Source organism: Pan troglodytes, chromosome 1 (genome assembly GCF_028858775.2).
Source record: "Pan troglodytes isolate AG18354 chromosome 1, NHGRI_mPanTro3-v2.0_pri, whole genome shotgun sequence".
NCBI lineage: Eukaryota > Metazoa > Chordata > Mammalia > Primates > Hominidae > Pan > Pan troglodytes.
In genome coordinates, this window is record NC_072398.2 from 194,899,321 (window position 1) to 194,921,032 (window position 21,712).

A 21,712-nucleotide genomic window follows, 5' to 3' on the forward strand; every position below is an offset into this window, starting at 1 on the left:
ATCTTCCCCCTTTCAATTTTCCCTTCTTCAGAATGGATGCTAATCTCAGATACTTGGGAACCCATGTGGGAGGATCGCCTGTGCAATAGAGTGAGACCCCATCTCTAAAAACATGCTGTGTAAAACTTCCTTGCAGGGAAAGGCTTTTGATTGGTCCCAAGATACAGGAGGAGGCACACAGCACTCAGTCCACCCGGGGCCCCTGTGATGTGCCCTCCCCACCCAAAGGTTGGTAGTCTGATGATAGCAGGGCCCTCTGGATCCTTCTACAGGGTTCCTGTTCCTGGCCCAGCTGGGCCTAGCTCCTGTTTGGGGAAGTCAGGCTCTGAGAACAGAAAAATCTGGCTTGTTCCTACCCGCTGCCTCTGGCAAAGCACTCGGCCCAGCAGCCTGGGCCACTTTGAGTGATCTCTAACAGGAAAAGCCACCAGACCATGCCTGCTGTGCCCTTCCTGGCTGAACACGCAGCCAGCTGGAGTGCCTGGCAACACAGCAGCTCATGGCCTTGGGGCCCCAGCTTCTATGACAGTGCAGCACAGACAAAGGCACTAGTCTTCAGAGATCAGGCTGGCAGGGGAGAATCCATTCAGGGCAGGAGAAACAAGAAACAGTGGTGAGATTTACCAAAAACTGTTTATTGCGACTTCCACTGGAAGCTGTTAATAAGCCACATGGCAGCCAAGAGCCAGGTGTGACCTAGATCAGCTGGATGCAAGTGCCTGTCCCTTCATCCACACAACCTGCTGCTCGGGGACCCTGCTAGGATGCGCTTGCTGGCAAACTGGCTAAAACCCAGCAGGGAGAAATGATGCTACTGCTCATCATTTCCACCTCCCCACATCCCATGTCCAAGACAATACAGGAAAATGCCACAAGTACCCCTCCAAAATAAACCCGCCTGCGTCTGTCTGTCCTACTGAGGAGCCAGGAGTGTCCTACGGCTCTGCAGCAAACCAGAGACCCAGCACCAGCGAGGCACCAGTCCCTTGCTCACTGTTCCAGTGACCTCCCCTGAAGAGACCCCAGCCTCACCGGTGTACTCAGTCAGCTCCACAATGCAGGAAAAGTGGGAAGCCACACTCAAGGAAGCTCAGGGTTTCTGATTGGAGCTGTAGTTGGTCCCAGGGGACCTGGCAGAGCCCCAACAGCTGTAGCCCTCATAAACTCTTCTGGAAGACACGGTGCAGGCTTTGGGCCAGGATGTCTGTCTCCTCGTAGCCTTCACAGCTTTGCTGCCAGCTCTCTGGCACCTGATCCATCCCATAGTAGGCACCAGCAATGGCCCCAGCCATGGTGGCAATGGTGTCTGTGTCCCCACCAAGTGAGATGGAATAGATGAGAGTCCTTTGGAGGCTATTGAAGGCAGAAGGGATCTCAGGGTCTGGCTCCATGCAGCGTAGGAAGCAGTAGATGGCGGTGGGTACCGACTCAAAGGCAGCAATGCCATTCCCTGTGGGGAAGCCAGGTTAGAGGGGCTCCATGCTTCCCCAGGCCTCCTACCATTTGACACAAGTCAGCACTCTCGGCTTCAAGCAGGCTGTGACTAAGATCTCAGGCTCTACAGTTAGACCACCTGGGCTCAAATCCTGGCTCCACCACATACTGGCTGCGTGACTGGGAGAGTTACCTAGGGGACCGCTAAGCTTCCTGCTCCCAGATTCAACTCCTTAAGCAGACAGGGAGTAACGTTAGCAACTCTCTGACAGGGCTGTTGTGAGGATGAAGCGAGATCGTGTCTGTGAAGCATTCTGCACAATGCCCAGTATAGATGCTAGACAAATAAAATCCATTATCAACATTTTTACGACTAGTGGTCAGCTGCCATTTCTGGGGACACTGGTCCACAAGGATGAGGGTGCTGTAGCTTCAGAGCAAGAAGCGCTGAGCTCAACCCTGCCATTGACTCCGTGTGTCACAGCAGCCCAGGGTACAATGCGACGGCAGGCATGACTCCATGCTCCCCTGAGCCCAAGACCGACCCTGAAGGACGACAGAGGGAGAGACAATCCCAGGCAGACCCACTCACCTAGCTCAGACACCACTTCCTCCCTGGTCACCGATGCCTGGTCTAGAAGCTCTCCAATCTTCTTCAGGCGGCTGGAGTATGGACGCTCCTCCATGCCCAACCTGTGGTTTAGGGGAGATTTCAGGGAGGTCAGAGCTAGCAGGGTGGTGGCGCGGGCAGGGGAGAGGGCTGCATGTGAGAACGAGCAGGGATGTGGTCAGGCTGGCAGCCAGGCACAGGTGCCCTGACAAGAGGTGGGAGAGGGCTGGGGTGAGCAGGTCGTTTTGTTCTCTGGGACCCTGAGAGCCTTGAAACATAGACAAGATAAAGGGGCTTCTGCCCATGCCTCTCTAGGGTCTGCAATTAAGGAAGGTTTACAGTTTGCGGCAATGCCAGAGGCCCCCTGGATCACCCACATACCCACACCACACACCTCCAGCCCCATACTCACTCCCTGGCATCCAAGACGGACTGGGCATCACCCTCCAGATCCTCCATGTAGCCCAGGAGTTGCTTGAGAAAGTGCTCGCTGGAAGACTCGCCCTGCAAGGCCAGGTGCACAGCCAGGGCCTGCAGGATGGCGCCATTGTAACCCAGGGAGGAGGCATGTGTCAGCTGGGCCGAGAGCCGGGCAAACTAAGGAGGAGGAGACCTGCTGTCACAGAAGCCCTGCTGCAGAAGAGGAAGGGGACAGCCCAGAAGCCAGCCCGCCCTGAATACCTTCTGCACATCCTGGACACTGCTATAGGCCAGGGAGATGCCAGCCACCCGCATGGCACCTCCATTGCCATAGGAGCCTTTCCCATTAAACTGGGCCCGGGCAGGCTCAAAGACATCGCGACATTTGGGGTTCAGGAGCTTCTTGAAGACAGTGACTACTCCAGCACCATAGCCCCTGTCAGGGTCTTTCTTGTACTCCTGAGCAAATCTAGGGAACAGAAGGGGAGACAGAATTCGGATTTACAAGATGCCTCTAAGGGTTGGGAGAGAAGAAATCGAGGCTGGTTTGGAAAAAGAGAAAGCCTCGGGGGCCTAAGGAGCCTGCACCAGCAGTGCTGCTGTTTTAGCTTGGGAAGCTGTGCCAGCCTGACACAGGCTTCTGTGGAGGGTTGGGGGCGTGGACATGCACAAATGTCATTCCTCTGGTCAAGGGGTGCAATAACTTTCCCACCTGGTTTGCCTCAGCCCAGGACCATCCCCCTCACCTGTGAGCCATGTCCACCTCGTCAAAGGCCTCCTTGGCTAGCAGGGACTGCACCAGGGCCCTGGCCATGGCTGTGTCATCTGTGTAGTACAAGGCTTCTGTGGGGAGAGGAGGGAGGATGAGAGCCTCCTGCTCACCTTTGTTTCTTTTGTTGTTGTTTTTTGCTTTTTTTGGAGACAGAGTCTCGCTCTGTTGCCCAGACTGAAGTGCACTGGTGCAATCATGGCTCACTGCAGTCTTGAACTCCTGGGCTCAAGCTATCCTTCTGCCTCAGCCTCTCAAGTAGCTGGGACTATAGGCATGCATCATCACACCCAGCTACTTTTATTTTTTTGTAGAGACAGGGTCTCACTCTGTTGTCCAGACTGGTCTTGAATTCCTGGGCTCAAGCAATCCTCCTGCCTTGGCCTCCCAAAGAGCTGGGATTATAGGCATGAGCCACTGTGCCTGGCCCTGCTCACCTTTTATTTTAGTTTATATTATTATTTTTTTGGTACAGGGTCTCACTCTGTTGCCTAAGCTGCAGTGCAGTGGTACGACCATGGCTCACTCCATCTCGACCTCCCAGGCTCAAGGAGCCTCTTGCCCCAGCCTCCCGAGTAGCTGGGACTACAGGTGCACACCACCGCACCTGGCTTTTTTTTTTTTTGTAGAGATGGAGTTTCATCCTGTTGCCAGGCTGGTCTCAAACTCTTGGGCTCAAGTGGACTCTCCCAAAGCGCTGGGATTACAGTTGTGGCTACGGCACCCAGCCTCTACTCATGTTTCAGAGTTACCACATCTAAAATGACCTCAAATCAGTTTCTCACTCCCATTCACTTTCGTGGGCCTGGGAAGCCTTAGGATCTCAGCAATGGGATTTTCAGCAATTCTTTATTCCAAGTCAGTCCTGCTGCTTTCTATTTTATGTATTTATTTATTATGAGCCTACATCATGCTTTGATCTGCTGATTTCTGAAAGAAAACTTCCATCCCCTTGTGGCTGCCATCCTTGCAGCTCCAGTCTTTTTGTTTTTGTTTTGTTTTTCTTTTTTATAGAAAGGATCTTGCCATGTTGCCCAGGCTAGTCTCGAACTTCTGGACTTAAGCAATGATCCTTCCACCTCAGTCTGCGGAGTAGCTGGGATTACAGGTGTGCGCCAGATTGAAAATGATAGTTTCTGGATCCAGATCTCCTCCTACTTCACTTCTCTGTAGCACACCACCAGTGACCAGTGTCTTCATCTTGAAATTCTTTTCCTAGGTTTCGTTGACAGCCACTCCTGCTTCTCCTCCTATCAAACTGTTTCCTTCCCTAGTCCCCTTCCCTCCCTCCCTCCCTCTTAATTACCGGTGTTCTCCAGGGTTCTGACCATGGCCCTTTCTTCTTACTATGCTACCTGCTCTCCAAGAAGATTCACCTCCTCTGCTTGACCTCACACCTGCTACCTGAGCCGGGATCTGAGCGCACAAGGGAAGGGAAGTTAGTTTTACAGGCGAGACAGCGCATGCAAACGCCTGGCCTAGAGGAATCATGGTGTGAGGAACCGAAGAGCAGAAAGCAAGGCCAAGGCTGGCGGAAGACGAAACTGCAGACGTGTGGGAGGGCCGGACCACGTCGGACACGTTAAGGAATGTGGCTCTGTACTAAGGGTAATGGGAAATCACAGCAGGGTTTTAGGCAGGGGAGGACGCGATTAGAGTCAGGCTTCCAAAGCACGCCTTGCGGGGTGGAGAACGGGCTGGTGGTATACTGACTCTAGAGAACCGGGAAAAACAGGTCAAGTCGGCAAGGGTGGACAGACAGTCCCCGACTTAGGTTGGTTCAACTTAAGTTTTTTTTGGCTTTCTGATAACGCTGATACGCATTCATAGGCTCCTCGACGTCCGATGGGGCTGCGTCCAGATAAAACGGTCGTCTAAGCTGAAAGCGCACTTTCCACTTCAGGTATTTTCAACTTACGATGGGTTTATCCACACCCTGCACGGTTGAGGCCCCGGTGCTGCCACGCCCCGAGCACGGGATGTTCGGGGCGAGACGTCTAAGGCCGGAGATCGCACTGGCACTCGCTGAGCTCAAGCTGTCTGCGGGTCATCCGGCTCTGGCCCCGGTGCCCTCGGCAGCCTCATCCCCGCGCACCCCCGACCCGTCGCCCCCGGAAGCTCCGCGCCCCTTCGGCCTCCCTCCCGCACGGCCTCTGACTTGCGCCCGGCCCCGCCCACCTGTCCGCTCACTCCCGGGCGTGCCGGGGTCCGGCTCCAGGCTCTGGACATGACGCAGGACTGACGTCAGGTCGACGGTGTCGTGGGCCTCGTAGAAGGAGCCCACGCAGTCCCCGAGCAGCGCGCCAGCCAGGCAGCCTCGGAAGCGCGAGAGGGAGCGGGCCGCGCCAGCCCCTCCACCTGCCGCTGCCGCCATCGCCGCTGCCGCCATCCGCGCGCAGACTGCTCGCCACTTCCGGTGCCACCCTCGCAGTTTCCCTACTCCCGTCCCGCAGCGCTCCCTGGGGCCTAGAGTTTCCGCTCCGCCGCCAGGCCCACAGCGCCGCCCAGCGGCCCGGAGTCGCGGCGCCACGCACTTCCCGCCAGCCTGTGCTTTGAGTCTCGGTTCTTTCCGCTCCTCACCACTGGGCTAACTGGGTGGGAAGGCCACTATGGGGTCCCCGGGGGATGGGCACTGAGCCAGACCATTGGATCACTGCAGCCCACCCTGCCTTCCGCAGGCGAGCAACCCTAACTCCGCACCCCCAGCCGGCCCTCCCCACCGAGGCCGGGACCACCCCCAAGCCCTCCCACCGGGCCCTTGCCCCCTGTGGGCCTCCCTTAAGCATCAGGAGGGCGGACCAGGGGCCAACTGGGACACAGCCAGGTAGAGGCCGCGCTGCTGGAGCCCAGGAGTGCTGACCCAGCCCAGAGAGGGGTGCCCTGAGGGGAGGGAAAGAACTGGATTTGGTACATGGAGTTCAGGGGAATAGTGTTCCCCATCTTTGCTCCTCCATAGACAGGAGGGTGTTCAAGAACCGTCTCCCTGCTGGCTACATACAGTGGGGCAGAGAACAGCCGGCCTGAGATCCTCTGCATTTATTCCATTCATTTCTCTCCTCCCTCCTTCCATTGCCCACCCAACCCTGCCCTCCTCCTGCAGTCCTCCAAGGCTAGGCCAGCTCCAGCTGGCAGCTTTTGAGTGGACTCAGGGTGCTATTTGTGGTACGTGTGAAGGTGTCCACCTCAGGCACGAACCTCTCAGCAGGCACGGTCAGCTTGCGCCGCGTGTCCATGCACTTGGTGTCCAGCAGCATGGAGTTGGCCTTGCAGGCAATGTCAGCCTGCAGCCGGGCCAGGTGCTTGCACAGGGCGTCCAGTGCGTCCCTAGGGAAGGACATTGACAACCCCCCAGCCCCCATGAGGCTGGGAGGCCTGGGCTGCGTGCACAGCCTTCAGTCAGGAAGACAGCCCCAGGGAGCCAGCAGCCAGCAAGAGGCCCCATTGGTGGGCAGCGTCTCACTGCTCCTTCCGCCCACTCCCCAGACCTACTGTGCTTGCGCCAGCTTCTGCTTCAGGGCAGCGATGGTTGCCTCTAGCTGGTGAACCTCGTCGGTGAGGCCGTACTGTGCCTGGAGGCAGAGGGGTTGGGAGTTCCAAGTCAGCCACACTGTCCTTTACCTGAGTGCTGCCCCGGGACAGCAGTGCCCTTGCTCCATCAGGAATATGAGAAAACCTTGGCTAGGGGGCCCGTGCGCCACTGGGACACCCTCTCACCTGGTCCCGGCAGAGTTCCACGTTGGGCCGGTAGGTTCTGGCCTCTAGCCGGGTATGGGACAGCTTCAGGCTCAGGAGCTTTGTGCGCAGATCCTCCTCCAGGTGCCGGATGTCCTCCTGCAGCTCAGCGATCTCCTCCAAGGTCTGCAGGGGACAGAGTGACTGGTTTCCACCTGCTGGACTCACGTGCGTGACTGGTCCAGTGCCTCCTGGCGGGGGCATGCGGCTTCTCATCCCACAGCAGGAAGTCCAGGCCCCTGGAGATGCTCACATTCTTCTCTTGCCACTTGAGCTCACTGTACACTTTCTCCATCTCCCGCAGCCGCTTCCTGAAGGCAAATTCCGTTGCAACTCTCTGGGCTTCAAGCTCGTTGTTGGTCTGAAGGAGAAAACACAGGGCAAGGGGAGGGTCTACACTCAGGGCTGCCTGAGGATATTACTCAAGCGAGGGGCAGGGGGCCACATGCACAGCAGGGAACAGAAGATAAGGGCTGAGCGCACACTGGGACCATCCATTAGCTGTGGGTGGCCTGTCACCTCAGCAATAGTTAGAGCAATGGCCTCCCTCAGCTCTGTGGCTGCCTTCATCTCAGCCTCCGCTCGGTCCTTGTTGAACCGACTGAAGTCATCCCACTGCTGGAGTGTGGTGGAGCTGCAGGTGGCAGGGAAAATGGGGGTCATGAGGGTGTGGCCTGGGAGGGGAGGAGAAGAGACTGGCTGAAACACTCTTCTTACCCATCAGGGACACGTGTGGGGTCAACCTTCAGCGAGATGTTTGGGGATCTGAGGTTGAGAGAGAGACAGCCTCTGTCGATCTCTAGTGTCTCCATTTTGCCCCGATGGTCGGAGTTGAGCTGCTGTCGGACTTCCTGCAAGAGGCTGGGGAAAGCGCAGACTCCATCAGGACCATCCCCCAAGGGCCAGAGGCAGGCCTCACCATACTAAAGGGACACCACAGGAAGAGGAGGCTGGGGTGACCCTTCCCAGCAGAAGACAATGGAGCTTCAGCCACTGAGACCAAGAGCAGCACAACTGGATGAAAATGCTGCCCCCACATGCCCTACACACCGTAGGATAAAAATGCTGCCCCCATGTGCCCTACACACCCGCAGGATGAAAATCGGATGAAAATGCTGACCCCATGCGTCCTACACACCCGCAGGATGAAAATTGAGTGAAAATGCTGACCCCCATGGGCCCTATACACCTGCGGGGCACACGGATGTAGCTGCGCTCACAAAGGCTCATACACACACACAGGAGCTACTCAGGGGTGGTGGCAAACGGGTGTCACCTCTCATGCTTCCAATCAGTGGATACCGGCTGCCCAGGGCAGGGTCGTGAAAAGTATTCTGAGCCCATGTCCAGGCAGTGGGAAAAGTGCTACAATTGATTAGTGGTTTCTGTCACAGGCACCAGAGGGCCAAAATGTAGCACGAGAGCCAGTTGCTCCTCATCCACAATACCTGTGTTCCACATTGAAGGCACACAGCCTCCAGGGGCCCATGAACATGTGGACGACCTGCCTCTCCCTTACCAGAGCTGCTCGAAGGCCTGGCTGACCTTCTGTTGCAAGGCCTTCTTGGTGGCCTCGATGACCTCCACCTCTTTATGCAGCTCATCCTCCACAGGGTCCTTCACCACATCAATGTCTCGCCGGCTTTCCCGCAGGGTCAGGCACTCAATGGCCACATCCAGAGGCAGGTTCTTGGCCTGCAGGTTTTGCTCTGCTGACTCCTTCATCTAGAAAAGAGGGCGCGGCCGGGCACAGTGGCTCACATCTGTAATCCCAGCACTTCGGGAGGCCGAGTTGGATGGATCACTTGAGGTCAGGAGTTCGAGAACAGCCTGGCCAAAATGGTGAAACCCCGTCTCTACTAAAAATACAAAAATTAGCTGGGAATGATGGTGCACGCCTGTAGTCCTAGCTACTTTACTCAGGAGGCTGAGGCAGGAGAATCGCTTGAGCCCAGGAGGCGGAGGTTGCAGTGAGCCACGATCACACCACTGCACTCCAGCCTGGGCAACAGATCCAGATGCTGTCTCAAAAAAAAAAAAAAAAAGAAAGAAAGAAAGAAAAAAAAAGAAAAGAGGGGGCGGGTGTGCTGGTGGGGCCATCCATGGGGAAGTAGCGCTTGTCCCCACTTTAGCAGGGGGCCAGTGACTCGGATGGACATGCCACTCATGACCCCCCATCAAGGACTTCTCAACCTAGCTGTGGGGAAAGAGGGGAGGTTTTGGCAGCAGCCCCCGGGCACCCAGTCCCGGATCCCTGCCTGTGTCAGGGCGTCGATCTCGGCATCTAAATCTGTCAGACACTTGTCCAGCATCTCCTTCCACCGGTTGACAGTATCAATCCTCTCCACCAGTCGAGTCCTGTTGTCATGTTCATCCCAAATGGTCTGAGAGAGACAGAGCCAGATAAAGAGGGTGTCAAGGGGTTGGGGGCTATCCCTTTGCCCACCCAGCTGAGTTCCCATCCCCAACCTGGTTGTTGGTCTCGTTGCGGAGCACCCGGGCCTCTTGGCGGATCTGATGGGAAGCATCTCGCTGCAGCTGGGCATTGGTGGATAGCAGGTAGCTGTTAGTGTGCCAGTCGGGCAGCTGGAAGCGCTGACTTGGCTTGACGCTCAGCGTGGCCATGGCACAAAAACCAGAAGGGCCAGAAACCCCTAGGCCTGTTCACAGACACCACCTGCAGAGGGAAAACACTGCTGCGGGAGACCTTTCCGGAGACCGTCTCCTGGATCACACGCCCCCTGCGCAGGACTTGTTCCTGTCCATTTTGCTCTGAGCCCTGTCCTGCTGGAAGCCTGCTTGGAGACAGCCCTTGCTTTACTCAACTTTGTGTGAGGTATTAACTAAGTTTCCCTCCCTCCTGTCCCCAGGCGGACACAAACCCCTGGACCTTGCAGGTCCTGGAGCAGGTAAAAAGGAATAATGGAGTCCCGGAAACCTCGAAGTGTGTGTGAAGTGCCAAATGCCTGGGGGGTAGGAGGATGGTAGAAAAAAATAGCCCTTAATGCATTTTCCACACCTGCCCCCAGCCAACCATGCCTTGTTGATCTTCCTTTCCTTTCTTCCCCAGGCTGCGGGCCAGTCCCCGTGGGGGATCTAAGGGCAGGAGCCCTGTTCTCTCTCCAGGGACGCGTGCCTATTGGCACTGGGGAGCTGGGGGGCGGCCCCCTCCCCGTCTGGTAGCCGCCACGCCCTCCCGCCCCTCCGCCCTCGCCTACTGTTGGAGGGGAAGGCCGGACAGGGAGGGCCCCGTGGGAGGAGCTGGGGTCAGTCCGGTTCCCCGTCAAACCCCTTTCTTCCCCTCCGCAGGATGATCGCCTTTGGTTTAGATCAGTACCCCGGTCCGGCGCGGAGGAAGGGGGCGCCCCCGCTTCCCTAGCTCCCTTACCTCCTTTCCCGCTTCGCTCTCTGCGTCCCTCGCTCTGAGCTCCAGTGTTTGGCACCACCGGTTGCTAGGCAACCACCCCTCCCCTACCCCCCACCCCCCCGCGGCCAACGCGGCCTGGGCGCTTCGCTTGGCAACCGCGGCGGCGTCGGGCGGCGTCCCCGGAGGCCTTTAGGGTAGGCGAGGGGCGGCCGGCCGAGCCTGGGAGAGGTGGGGGGCATCAGGGCAGCGCTTTCACTTGATTTACAAATTAAATGAACATTTGTTGTCTTTTCAGACAGGATCTCGCTCTGTCGCCCAGGCTGGAGTGCTGTGGCTCAGTCTCGGCTCACTGCAGCCTGAACCTCCCCGACTGAAGCGATTCTCCCACCTCAGCCTCCCGAATTAGCTGGGACCACAGGCGCGTGCCACCACACCTGGCTAAATTTAAAAAAAAAAATTTAGTAGAGACAGGGTTTCACCATTTTGCCCGGGCTGGTCTCAGACTCCTGGCCTCAGGCGATCCACCCATCACAACCTCCCAAAATGCTGGGATTACAGATGTGAGTCACTGCCCCGGCCTAAACAATTTTATTTTGATAAAGGTATGCATAGACATGATAGAAAATACGAAACCAAGTGCAGTGGCTCACGCTTGTAATCCCAGCTACTCTAGAGGCCCAGGCGGGAGGACCGCTTGAGGCTAGGATTTCGAGGTCAGCCTCAGAAACATAGTAGTTGCCAGCAAACGAACAGTACATAGAAAAAGTAGGCTGGGCGCAGCGACTCAGGCCTGTGATCCCAGCACTTTGGGAGGCCGAGACCAGGTGGATAGCTTGAGTCCAGGAGTTGGAGACCAGCCTGGGCAACATGGCGAAACCCCATCTCTACAAAAAATACAAAATTTGGCCAGGCACGGTGGCTCACGCCTGTAATCCCAACACTTTGGGAGGCTGAGGCAGGTGGATCACCTGAGGTCAAGAGTTGGAGACCAGCCTGGCCAACGTGGTAAAACCCTGTTTCTACTAAAAACACAAAAATTAGCCAGGTGTGGTGGCAGGTGCCTGTAATCCCAGCTACTTGGGAGGCTAAGGCAGGAGAATCACTTGAGCCTGGAGGCAGAGGTTGCAGTGAGCCGAGATGGTGCCACTGCACTCCAGCCTGGGTGACAGAGTGAGACTCCATCTCAAAAAATAGATTAATTAATTAAAATTAAAATCAGGTGCACTCCCCAGCAGGTCCCCTCCAGCAATGGATGGATAGTTAATGTTGTTTACAACATTTCTTCTATTCTGTCTTGCCCAACAACTTTGCCCATCTTGAAGGTCATACAAGGAATGATAAAGGGATGATAATCATGTTTGGAGAGGGCACAACCCTGAGAGAGGTAACTGGGGTATGAGAAGCAATGCTCTGGTGGCGCACGCCTATAATCCCAGCTACTCGGGAGGCTGAGGCAGGAGAATTACTTGACCCTGGGAGGCGGAGGTTGCAGTGAGCTGATAACACGCCTCTGAACTCCAGCCTGGGGAACAGAACGAGACTCTGTCTCAAAAAACAAAATGAAACAAAACAAAACAAAACAAAAAACAAAACACAAAAAAAACAGAGAAGCAATGCTCAATATTCAACCATTTCTTCAAAAAAAGAAGGGAAAAAATCATGTGTGTCTTATTGTCTAGTACTGTATTGTCTGGTATTGCCTAGTACTTCTAGGGGTTGGAAAAATATTAACATTTAATCTTCACAACTAATAGGTGAGGTGGGCATTGTCCCCACTTTCTTAGGTAACAAAAGAGACACACTGCTAAAAAGCAGGGAGGGAAACCCAGGTGTTCTGGCCCACCCAGAGGACACTCTACTGTGCTCCACACTGCCTCTCATGGGGGGCTGGGATACAGAGGAAGACAGGTGTGCAGGCCTGGTCCTGTTCTGAGGACTCTGCTGAACCGGATCCTATGAGGTGGGTACTGTTACCATCTTCACTTTATAGGCAGGGAGACTGAGGCACAGGCCAGTGAGGACGTGCCCAGGTCACGTCACTAACAAGTGGTACAGCCTGGATTGAAACCCAGGCAGTTGGGCCCAGGGGGAAAGAAGTCCCAGAAGGGTCCTTCAGTTGTAAAACGTCACTGGGGGGATGGGAAGAACAGTAGAGAAGCAAGGGCTTGGTAGGCAATTGGGGGATGAGGTTGGCTTTTGAGCAGTTTTTGAGCAGTTTGAGGTGTTCACAGTGGATCCAGCTGCTGCCTAGCAGGCATTGGGGTTGTTTTTTTTGTTTTGTTTTATTTGGGTTTTTTTTTGACAGAGTCTTACTCTGTTGCCCAGGCTGGAGTGCAGTGGCATGATCTTGGCTCACTGCAACCTCCCCTTCCCGGGTTCAAGTGATTCTCCTGCCTCAGCCTCCCGAGTAACTGGGACTACAGGCATGCGCCACCACACCTGGCTAATTTTTATATTTTTAGTAGAGACGGGGTTTCACCATGCTGGCCAGGCTGGTCTCAAACTCCTGACCTCAGGTGATCTGCCCAGCTTGGCCTCCCAAAGTACTGGGATTACAGGTGTGAGCCACCATGCCCGGCCTGATTTGTTAATTGCAAGTCTGTCGTTCAGCAGGACTGAAGCCGGAACACTATTTCCCAAACTCCCTTCATTACAGAGTATTTTTTTCCACAGGTTATTTTGTAAACCCTAATATATGACTTGTAAACTGGACATGAACAAGAATTTGTGATATAGCCTCTTTACCAGGATTGAAGAAGACAGAAAGAAAAAAATCTTGGACAAATTAATTGCAGGAAGAAATGATCAAATTTTGGCTTACATATTTTGCAACAGTGGTATAACACAAAGAAGTAAGCAAATATGGCAGAAGTGTGGTGGCTTTGGCGTCTACTTTTGACCGTAGTGGTGGCCCTGTTATTCGTGGCTCCCGGGGTTCCTACACATCCTTCCCGATGGAAGAAGGCATTGGCCAAAAAGGTCAGCCAGCTGATGGATTGGACCAAGAAAGACAGAGTGATAAGAATGAGTGACACCATGTTCTATCATTTTGTATTAGATGCACCAAAAAACTATTCTGTTATTGTGATGCTTACTGCTCTCCAAGCGTTCAGTTCATGTGTCATGTGCAAAGGTGCTGCTGAAGAATTTCAGATCTTGGCAAATTCCTATCAACGCCCTGGTGCATTCACCACAAAGGTATTTTTTGCAATTGTGGATTATGATGAAAGCCCTGAGGTCTTTGAAGCGCTCCAGGTAACGTCAGTTCCGAGTTTCTTCCACTTTTCTGCCCAATGGAAATTTACAACAGATGACATTTATAATTTGAGAGGAAGGGATATTGTTGCTGACCAAATGGCTGAATGGGTAGCAGAAAGAACACATGTCAGCGTCAGAATCAGACAGCCTGCAAATTATCATGGTCTCCTCAAGCCAGGGATACTTCTGGCTCTCATTGGTGGACTTGGGTATTTCTTGAAATGGAATAGGAAATCTATTTCTTGCAGAATTTTGTGCGAAGTTTTAACTCTGTGCTTTGTGATTGTGATGACGTCTGGTCAAATGTGGACTTATATAAGAGGAGAACCATATGTCCAAAGGGACCCTCACACAGGACATAAACATTATATCAGTAAATTTAGTCAGGCTCAGTTTGCAGCAGAAACATTCATTATTTCCCTGTTTAATATGTGTGTTAGCCTGGGAATGGTGCTGTTAGACAAGGCTGCCACCTCTATGATGAACATCATAAAGAGAAAGATGATGTGTCTGGCTGGTATGTGTCTTGTTGCCATATTCTTCAGTTGGCTGCTTTCCCTCTTTAGATTTAAAGTACCTGACTATCCATACAGCTTTGTCTGGGATTAAAAAGGATCCTACAGACATAGACAATGAAGCAAGAAATTTGAAAAAAAAATGTGAAGCAGAAAAATGCAAACTCATAGCTTTTTAAAGTAATTGAGATTTCACCAAAAGAGACCATAAGTGCTTTAAGTGCTTTCAAAATCTGTCAAGTATTATGGTATGTATCTTCTCTGTTCTTAATTTTTCTCCCCGAGTGTTATAGATTACCTCAAGTCCAATTATTAAAATCTTTAGAGAGTACAACTTTCATCGAATCAGAACAATGTTTTACAATGTTTAAAAGTACCTTAGTTAATATTAATATTTGGTCAGCTGATCTTATTCTAATATGAAAAATAATCTTTTTTCTTTTCTTTCTTTCTTTTTTTTTTTTTTTGAGATGGAGTCTTACTCTATTGCCCAGGCTGGAGTGCAGTGGTGCAATCTTGGCTCACTGCAAGCTCCGCCTCCCGGGTTCACGCCATTCTCCTGCCTCAGCCTCCCGAAAAGCTGGGACTACAGGCGCCTGCCACCAGGCCTGGATAATTTTTTGTATTTTTAGTAGAAATGGGGTTTCACCATGTTAGCCAGGATGGTCTTGATCTCCTGACCTCATGATCCGCCCACCTCGGCCTCCCAAAGTGCTGGGATTACAGGCGTGAGCCACTGCGCCCAGCCAAAAAATAATCTTTTTTCTTTTTCTTTTGAGGCAAGGTCTCCCTCTGTTGCTCAGACTGGAGATCAGTGACACAATCTCAGCTCACTGCAACCTCCGCCTCCTGGGTTCAAGCGATTCTCCTGCCTCAGCCTCTTGAGTAGCCGGGACTACAGGCGTGTGCCACTACGCCCGGCTACTTTTTTGTATTTTTAGTAAGGACGGGGTTTTGCCATGTTGGCCAGGCTGGTCTTGAACTCCTGATCTCAAGTGATCCACCCCTTTGACCTCCCAAAGTGCTGGGATTACAGACATGAGCCACAGTGCCCGGCCGAAAAATAATATCTTGACAAGGTATTCCCACACCTGGCCACTGAAGATAATTATTATCCCTCTATGGCAGTGTACATTTGCAGTCTGTTTTGTGGGCAGTGTACATTTGCAGTTGTATTATCTTGTCCCCTGAAGTTTAAATACCTATGTTTAGAGTACACTTCCAAAGCTCAGAGGCAAATACATAGTTCTTAGTACTACTACATATCCGTCTCTCCTATTGGAATACACTAGTATGTTTCTTTTTGTTTTTTTCTTTTACCTTGCTTTTTTTTTTTTTTTTTTTTTTCTTAAGACGGAGTTTCACTCTGTCCCCCAGGCTGGAGTGCAGTGAGTGGCATGATCTCGGCTCACTGCAACCTCCGCCTCCCAGGTTCAAGTGATTCTCCCACCTCAGCTTCCCAAGTAGCTGGGATTGCAGGCACACGCCACCAAGCCCAGCTAATTTTTGTATTTTTAGTAGAGATGGGGTTTCGCCATGTTGGCCCGGCTGGTGTTGAACTCCTGACCTCAGGTGATCCGCCCGCCTCAGCCTCCCAAAGTGCTGGGATTACAGGCGTGAGCCACTGCGCCTGGCCCTTTTACTACGCTTCCTGATAGTTGTAGAAATTACAAACCAGTTAAACACCAGATTACAATTTATCTTTGATTATTAACTACCTTTTATCTGGAAATATTTCAGATATGTTATCTTTTCTTATTTTTCTTTCATGGGGCCAATCTCTAACAAAATAGTATTTCCTATTTCTGTGTTGACTTTGTTGACTTGAGGTTGTTTTCCATTTACTTTAAATCTAAGAGAAAAATAGGTATAAAGACAGTTGAGAAGATAAATAATAATTTCATTCACCCATTCTATTTAGGAGCCTGCTAAAATATCAAGTCATTTCCAAAATGCAGAAATACAAAGCTGAACACCCTAATAGTATTTTTGTAATTTTAGTAAAATCTGTTCCATTTCAGCCTTTCTTCCCTCTTAGTGGAAAAACAAAGTACAAATTTAAAGACGTTTTCCCCCTTTATCCTCCTTCTGTCATATGTAGATAAAGTCCTAAACATCTTACTAACATACTTGGCAAATTATAGCAAAGATTTAAGTGGAGGATTTTTTTTTGTTGTTATTTATTTATTGAGATAGAGTCTTGCTCTGTGGCCCAGCCTGGAGTGCAGCGGTGTGATCTCGGGTCACTGCAACCCCTGCCTTTGCCTTCAAGCGATTCTCCTGCCTCAGCCTCCCGAGTAGCTGGGATTACAGGCGCCTGTCACCACATTGGCCAGGCTGGTCTCGAACTCCTGACCTCAGGTGATCCACCCGCCTTGGCCTCCCAAAGTGCTGGGATTATAGGCGTAAGCCATCGTGCTGGCCTGTTGTTATTATTTATTTATTTATTTATTTTGAGATGAAGTTTCACTGTTGTCGCCCAGGCTGGAGTGCAATGGCACGACCTCGGCTCATTGCAACCTCCGCTTCCTGGGTTCAAGCTATTCTCCTGCCTCAGCCTCCCGAGTAGCTGGGATTACAGGCGACCGCCACCATGCCCAACTAATTTTTGTATATTTAGTAGAGACGGGGTTTCACCATGTTGACCAGGCTGGTCTTGAACTTCTGACCTCAGGTGATCCACCCGCCTCGGCCTCCCAGTGTTGGGATTACAGGCGTGAGCCACCGTGCCCGGCCCTGGCCTGTTGTTATTTTTAAGGCAGAGTCTCACTGTGTTGTTGCCCAGGCTGCAGTGCAGTGGTGTGATCTTGGCTCACTGCAACCTGTCTCCAGGGCTCAAACAATTCTCCTGCCTCAGCCTCCCTAGTAGCCGAGATTACAAGTGTGCACCAACACGCCCGGCTAATTTTTTTGTATTTTTAGTAGAGATAGGTTTCACCATGTTGGCCAGGCTGGTCTCGAACTCCTGGCCTTAAGTGATCTGCCCGCCTCGGCCTCCCAAAGTGCTGGAATTATGAGCCACTGTGCCCGACCTGAGGTTTGTTATTAAATCAAACTCCACCCTTCTCTCTGGAAACTGCCATTTTAAGAAATGTGAGAACTGTCCATGTGAAAATGTTTTTCAAGCAACAACAATATAATGTCACATTAGAAGGATTCTGTCTTAAATTGGGACTGGCTTGGCTATTTACAGTCAAGTAACCCTCTTTCAAGGTCTGGTAGAAGATTTGAAGGTTTTATATGAGTGTTTGCCAAGGGAGTTGAGTTTAATTATTATTATTTTTAATATTTTTATTAAAATATTAATAATATTTTTATTAAAATATTAATAATATTTTTATTAAAATATTAATAGTATTTTTATTAAAATATTAATAGTATTTTTATTAAAAATACTATTAATATTTTTAGCAGGAGGTGACTGGGAATAGTTGACCTCTCTCACAGACATTTTTTGTTGTTCATTACTCCAGAGGAAATTGCTTAACTTTGACCTTTTTTCCAGCTTGCTTTTCTGCTGGTCCTGTACTTGTCTCAGGCCAAAGAAATTCGTGCTGAGATTGTCAAGGCCGAGATTTGGGTGAGGCTAACTCATTTTGCATAGCATACTAGTCAGAGAAATAACGGCCCACTTCAACTACACGGCTGCAGATGATTTGCTCTGGAGGTTAAAACAATGATTCCTACCACCCCATCTGCCCTTCTTATCTTCAAAACCCACTCTTTTTCCATAAGAAAGAAAAGTCTTCAGGGTAAAGTAAATGGCAAGTAACTTTGCTGCATTCAGTAAAGTGATATACTTTTGTGCAGATTTTCAGATTAATATCTAAAGAATCTTAGACAACAGTAATAGTTTTATGAATGGTCTAGATAGCACCTATGAATATGTATTTTTAAATACGATTCAAAGGGATACCACAGATGGCAAACTTTCATAGTCTAAAATCTTTATACAAGCACAAATATAAATTGGAAAAAATTAAGATTAAACTTATAAAACAAAATATAAAAAGATGGTTAATCTTTTTTTTTTTTTTTAAACAGAGTCTCGCTGTGTCGCCGAGGCTGGAGTGCAGTGGTGCGATCTTGGCTCACTGCAACCTCTGCCTTCTCGAGACTGCCTCAGGCAACATGGTGAAACCCTGTCTCTACAAAAACTACAAAAAGCAATTCTCCTGCCTTGGCCTCCTGAGTAGCTGGGACTACAGGTGTGCACCACCACGCTCGACTAATTTTTTTTCTTTTTTCTTTTTCTTTTCTTTTTTTTTTTTTTTGAGACTGAGTCTCGCTCTGTTGCCCAGGCTGGAGTACAGTGGCGGGATCTCGGCTCACTGCAAGCTCCACCTCCTGGGTTCATGCCATTCTCCTGCCTCAGCCTCCCGAGTAGCTGGGACTACAGGTGCCTACCACCACGCCCGGCTAATTTTTTTGTATTTTCAGTAGAGACGGGGTTTCACCGTGTTAGCCAGGATGATCTCGATCTCCTGACCTCGTGATCCGCCTGCTTCGGCCTCCCAAAGTGCTGGGATTACAGGCGTGAGCCACTGTGCCCGGCCATTTTTATATTTTTAGTAGAGACAATACAAATACATTTTTGTATTTTTATACAAATATAATTATATAAATACATTTTTGTATTTTTAGTAGAGACAGGGTTTCACCACGTTGCCCAGGTTGGTCTCGAACTCCTGACCTCAGGTGATCCACCCGCCTTGGCCTCCCAAGTGCTGGGATTACAGGTGTGAGCCACGACGCCTGGCCAGTTAATCTTAATTTTACATGTGTATAAAATACATGTGAAAACCATCTGAATGCTGGTGCTGACTGAAATCCTGTCTGGTGCAGCATCAGACCATTCCTATGTTTTTTTTTTTTACTTTTGCTTTGGAATACAATATGCAAATTCTATTTAGCAACATAGTTACAGTAAAGGAAGAGTAATATTATACATTTAATAGTTTCAAGTGCTTTTGGTTTGTTTTTGACACTGGGTCTCACTCTGTCACCCAGGCTTAAGTGTAGTGGCACATGCAGCCTCCATGTCCTGGGCTCAAGTGCTCAAGTGATCCTCCCACCTCAGTCTCCCATGTAGCTGGGACTACAGGAGCATGTCGCCATGCCTGGCTAATTTTTGTAGTTTTTGTAGAGATGGGGTTTCACCATGTTGTCTGGGGTGGTCTTGAACTCCTGGAGTCAAACAATCCACCCACCTTGGCCTCCCAAAGTGCTGGGATTACAGGCATGAGCCACCATGCCCAGCCTCAGGTACTTTTGAATTGGCCTATTTTTAAAATCATTTAGCAAAGCCTATTAAAATTTGTTTCAGTTGAGAACTGAACATATTGGACTTCATGATACTAAGCCACTAAGGTATCTGTTTTGTTTATAATTATAAATTTTGAACCCCAGCGTTATTCTTAAGAAAAAAAGTCTTTTTTTGAGACTGGGTCTTGCTCTGTCACCACGCTGGAGTGTAGTGGCGCAATCTCAGCTCACTGCAACCTCCATGCACTGCAACCTCCGCCTCCCAAGCTCAAGTGATCCTCTCACCTCAGCCTCTCGAGTAGCTGGGATTATAGGTTCACTACGATGCCCAGCTAATTTTTTGTATTTTTTGTAGAGATGGGATTTCATCATGTTGCCCAGGCTGGTCTCAAACTCCTGAGTTCTATCAATCTACCTGCCTCGACCTCCCAAAGTGCTGGGATTACAGGTGTGAGCCACTGCACCCAGCCCAAGAAAGATATTTTAATAGGGAAAAGTACAAGAAAAGTACTACTTTATAAAGGCATTGTAGCTGGGCGCGGTGGCTCACGCCTGTAATCCCAGCACTTTGGGAGGCTGAGGCAAGGGGATCACTTGAGGTCAGGAGTTCAAGACCAGTCTAGCCAACATGGCAAAACCCCATTTCTACTAAAAATACAAAAATTAGCTGGGTGTGGTGGCACACGCCTGTAGTCCCAGCTACTTGGGAGGCTGGGGCATGAGAATTGCTTGAATCCAGGAGGTGGAGGTTGCAGTGAGCCAAGATCATGCCACTGCACTCCAGCCTGGGTGACAGAGCAAATCCCTGTCTCAAAGAAAAGAAAGAAAGAAAAAAAAGGCATCATAAAGATCTTCATAGACTGTAGAAACTGGAAGCAACAGAAATGACAGGAAAACAGTCATCTTTCTTCTATAGATAAAACTAAAGATTTCAGTTCCCTTCATAACATTTAGTCAAATATTGTGAAAACGTACACATCCTTTCCTGGCATTGACACATCAACCTAATTAATTTCCTGAAAACATAAGCAAGGTATGCAAGTATCAGCAGCTGAGATAAATCTGTCAAATAACCAGACAAATTAAACATGAAAACTACATTCAGATGTATGCCCCTCACTGGCCAGGCACAGTGGCTCACGCTTGTAATCCCAGCACTTTGGAAGCCAAGGTAGGTGGATCACCTGAGGTCAGGAGTTCGAGACCAACCCGGCCAACATGGTGAAACCCCGTCTCTACTAAAAATACAAAAAATTAGTCGGGCGTGGTGGCGGGCGCCTGTAATCCAGCTACTCTGGAGGCTGAGGCAAGAGAGTCGCTTGACCCCAGGAGGTGGAGGTTGTGGTGAGCAGAGATCACGCCACTGCACTCCAGCCTGGGCGACAGAGTGAGACTCCGTCTCAAAACAACAACAACAAACACTTAGAATTTTACCTTAGACTGCCACCTCATTTCTGATGCTTAAGTGTGGTGTTCTGAGCACCCTTGCTCTGAAGAAAGTCTCAAGCAGTTGAGCTCTAATGTCACTGGCGATTTGTTTGGTTCTAGCGTATCTTACTATTTTTTGTTTTGGAGACAGGGTCTCGCTCTTTTGTCCAGGCTGGAGTACAGTGGTATGATCGCAACTTGCTGTAGCTTCGAACTCTTGGCCTCAAGCAGGCCTCCTGCCTCAGCTTCCCAAGTAGCTAGGATTACAGGGGGATGCCACCACACTTGGTTCTTATTTTTAAAGAGAAGATAAAATCTGGGCCAGGTGCAGTGTCTCATGCTTGTAATCCAAGCACTTTGGGAGGCCGAGGTGGGAGGATTGCTTGAGGCCAGAAGTTTCAGACCAGCCTGGTCAACATAGTGAGACTCCATCTCTACAAAAATTTTAAAAACTATCCGAATGTGGTGGTGTACACCCGTTGTCTTAGCTACTTGGGAGGCTGAGGCAGGAAGATCCTTGAGCCCAGGAGGTGAGCTGTGATCCTGACACTGCATTTCCACCTGGGCGACAGAGTGAGACTGTCTCTCTTAAAAAATTTTAAACAATTGGCCTGGCATGGTGGCTCATGCCTGTAATCCCAGCAGTTTGGGAGGCCGAGGTGGGCGGATAATGAGGTCAGGAGTTCAAGACCAGCCTGACCAACATGGTGAAATCCTGTCTCTACAAAAAATACAAAAAATTAGCCAGGCGTGGTGGCATGTGCCTGTAATCCCAGCTACTCAGGAGGCTGAGGCAGGAGAATCGCTTGAACCCGGGAGGTGGAGGTAGCAGTGAGCCGAGATCGCGCCACTGCACTCCAGCCTGAGTGACAGAACGAGACTCCATCTCAAAAAAAAAAAAAAAAAAGAAAGAA

At 50.7% G+C, this 21,712-nt stretch overlaps 3 protein-coding genes across 9 annotated transcripts; 1 reads left to right on the forward strand and 2 right to left on the reverse strand.

Annotated features, from left to right (window-relative positions):
* Positions 1-614: 614 nt before the first annotated feature.
* On the reverse strand, positions 615-6,161 carry ADPRS (ADP-ribosylserine hydrolase). The gene is made up of 6 exons (XM_513315.9): positions 5,412-6,161; positions 3,211-3,307; positions 2,726-2,933; positions 2,457-2,641; positions 2,027-2,127; positions 615-1,450 (listed from the first exon to the last, which is right to left on the reverse strand). Exons 1-6 carry the CDS (start codon positions 5,620-5,622, stop codon positions 1,158-1,160), a joined length of 1,095 nt encoding a protein of 364 aa, XP_513315.2. The 5' UTR covers positions 5,623-6,161; the 3' UTR covers positions 615-1,157.
* Positions 6,162-6,254: 93 nt separating this feature from the next.
* On the reverse strand, positions 6,255-10,491 carry TEKT2 (tektin 2). Of its 4 annotated transcripts, none has more exons than XM_063803538.1 (10): positions 10,354-10,491; positions 9,435-9,642; positions 9,224-9,349; positions 8,485-8,690; positions 7,683-7,826; positions 7,485-7,599; positions 7,219-7,326; positions 6,948-7,091; positions 6,723-6,802; positions 6,255-6,557 (listed from the first exon to the last, which is right to left on the reverse strand). In XM_063803538.1, the coding sequence occupies exons 2-10, from the start codon at positions 9,588-9,590 to the stop codon at positions 6,344-6,346; spliced, it is 1,293 nt and encodes a 430-aa protein (XP_063659608.1). In that variant the 5' UTR covers positions 9,591-9,642; positions 10,354-10,491; the 3' UTR covers positions 6,255-6,343. The 4 variants fall into 4 exon arrangements, with proteins under 4 accessions (XP_063659608.1, XP_009452033.2, XP_009452029.2 ...); XM_009453758.5 differs by having other exon boundaries at positions 10,184-10,363; XM_009453754.5 differs by having other exon boundaries at positions 9,985-10,363.
* LOC456748 (magnesium transporter protein 1-like) lies at positions 10,256-14,443 on the forward strand. Of its 4 annotated transcripts, none has more exons than XR_008538945.2 (4): positions 10,486-10,526; positions 10,628-10,934; positions 12,117-12,292; positions 13,006-14,443. XR_008538945.2 is itself a non-coding variant. In XM_054665786.2 (4 exons), exon 4 carries the CDS (start codon positions 13,195-13,197, stop codon positions 14,197-14,199), a length of 1,005 nt encoding a protein of 334 aa, XP_054521761.1. In that variant the 5' UTR covers positions 10,628-10,934; positions 11,565-11,716; positions 12,117-12,292; positions 13,006-13,194; the 3' UTR covers positions 14,200-14,345. The 4 variants fall into 4 exon arrangements, 1 of the variants encoding a protein (XP_054521761.1); XM_054665786.2 differs by lacking the exon at positions 10,486-10,526 and adding an exon at positions 11,565-11,716 and having other exon boundaries at positions 13,006-14,345; XR_681535.4 differs by lacking the exon at positions 10,628-10,934 and having other exon boundaries at positions 10,256-10,526; positions 12,087-12,292.
* The last annotated feature ends 7,269 nt before the right edge of the window (positions 14,444-21,712 follow it).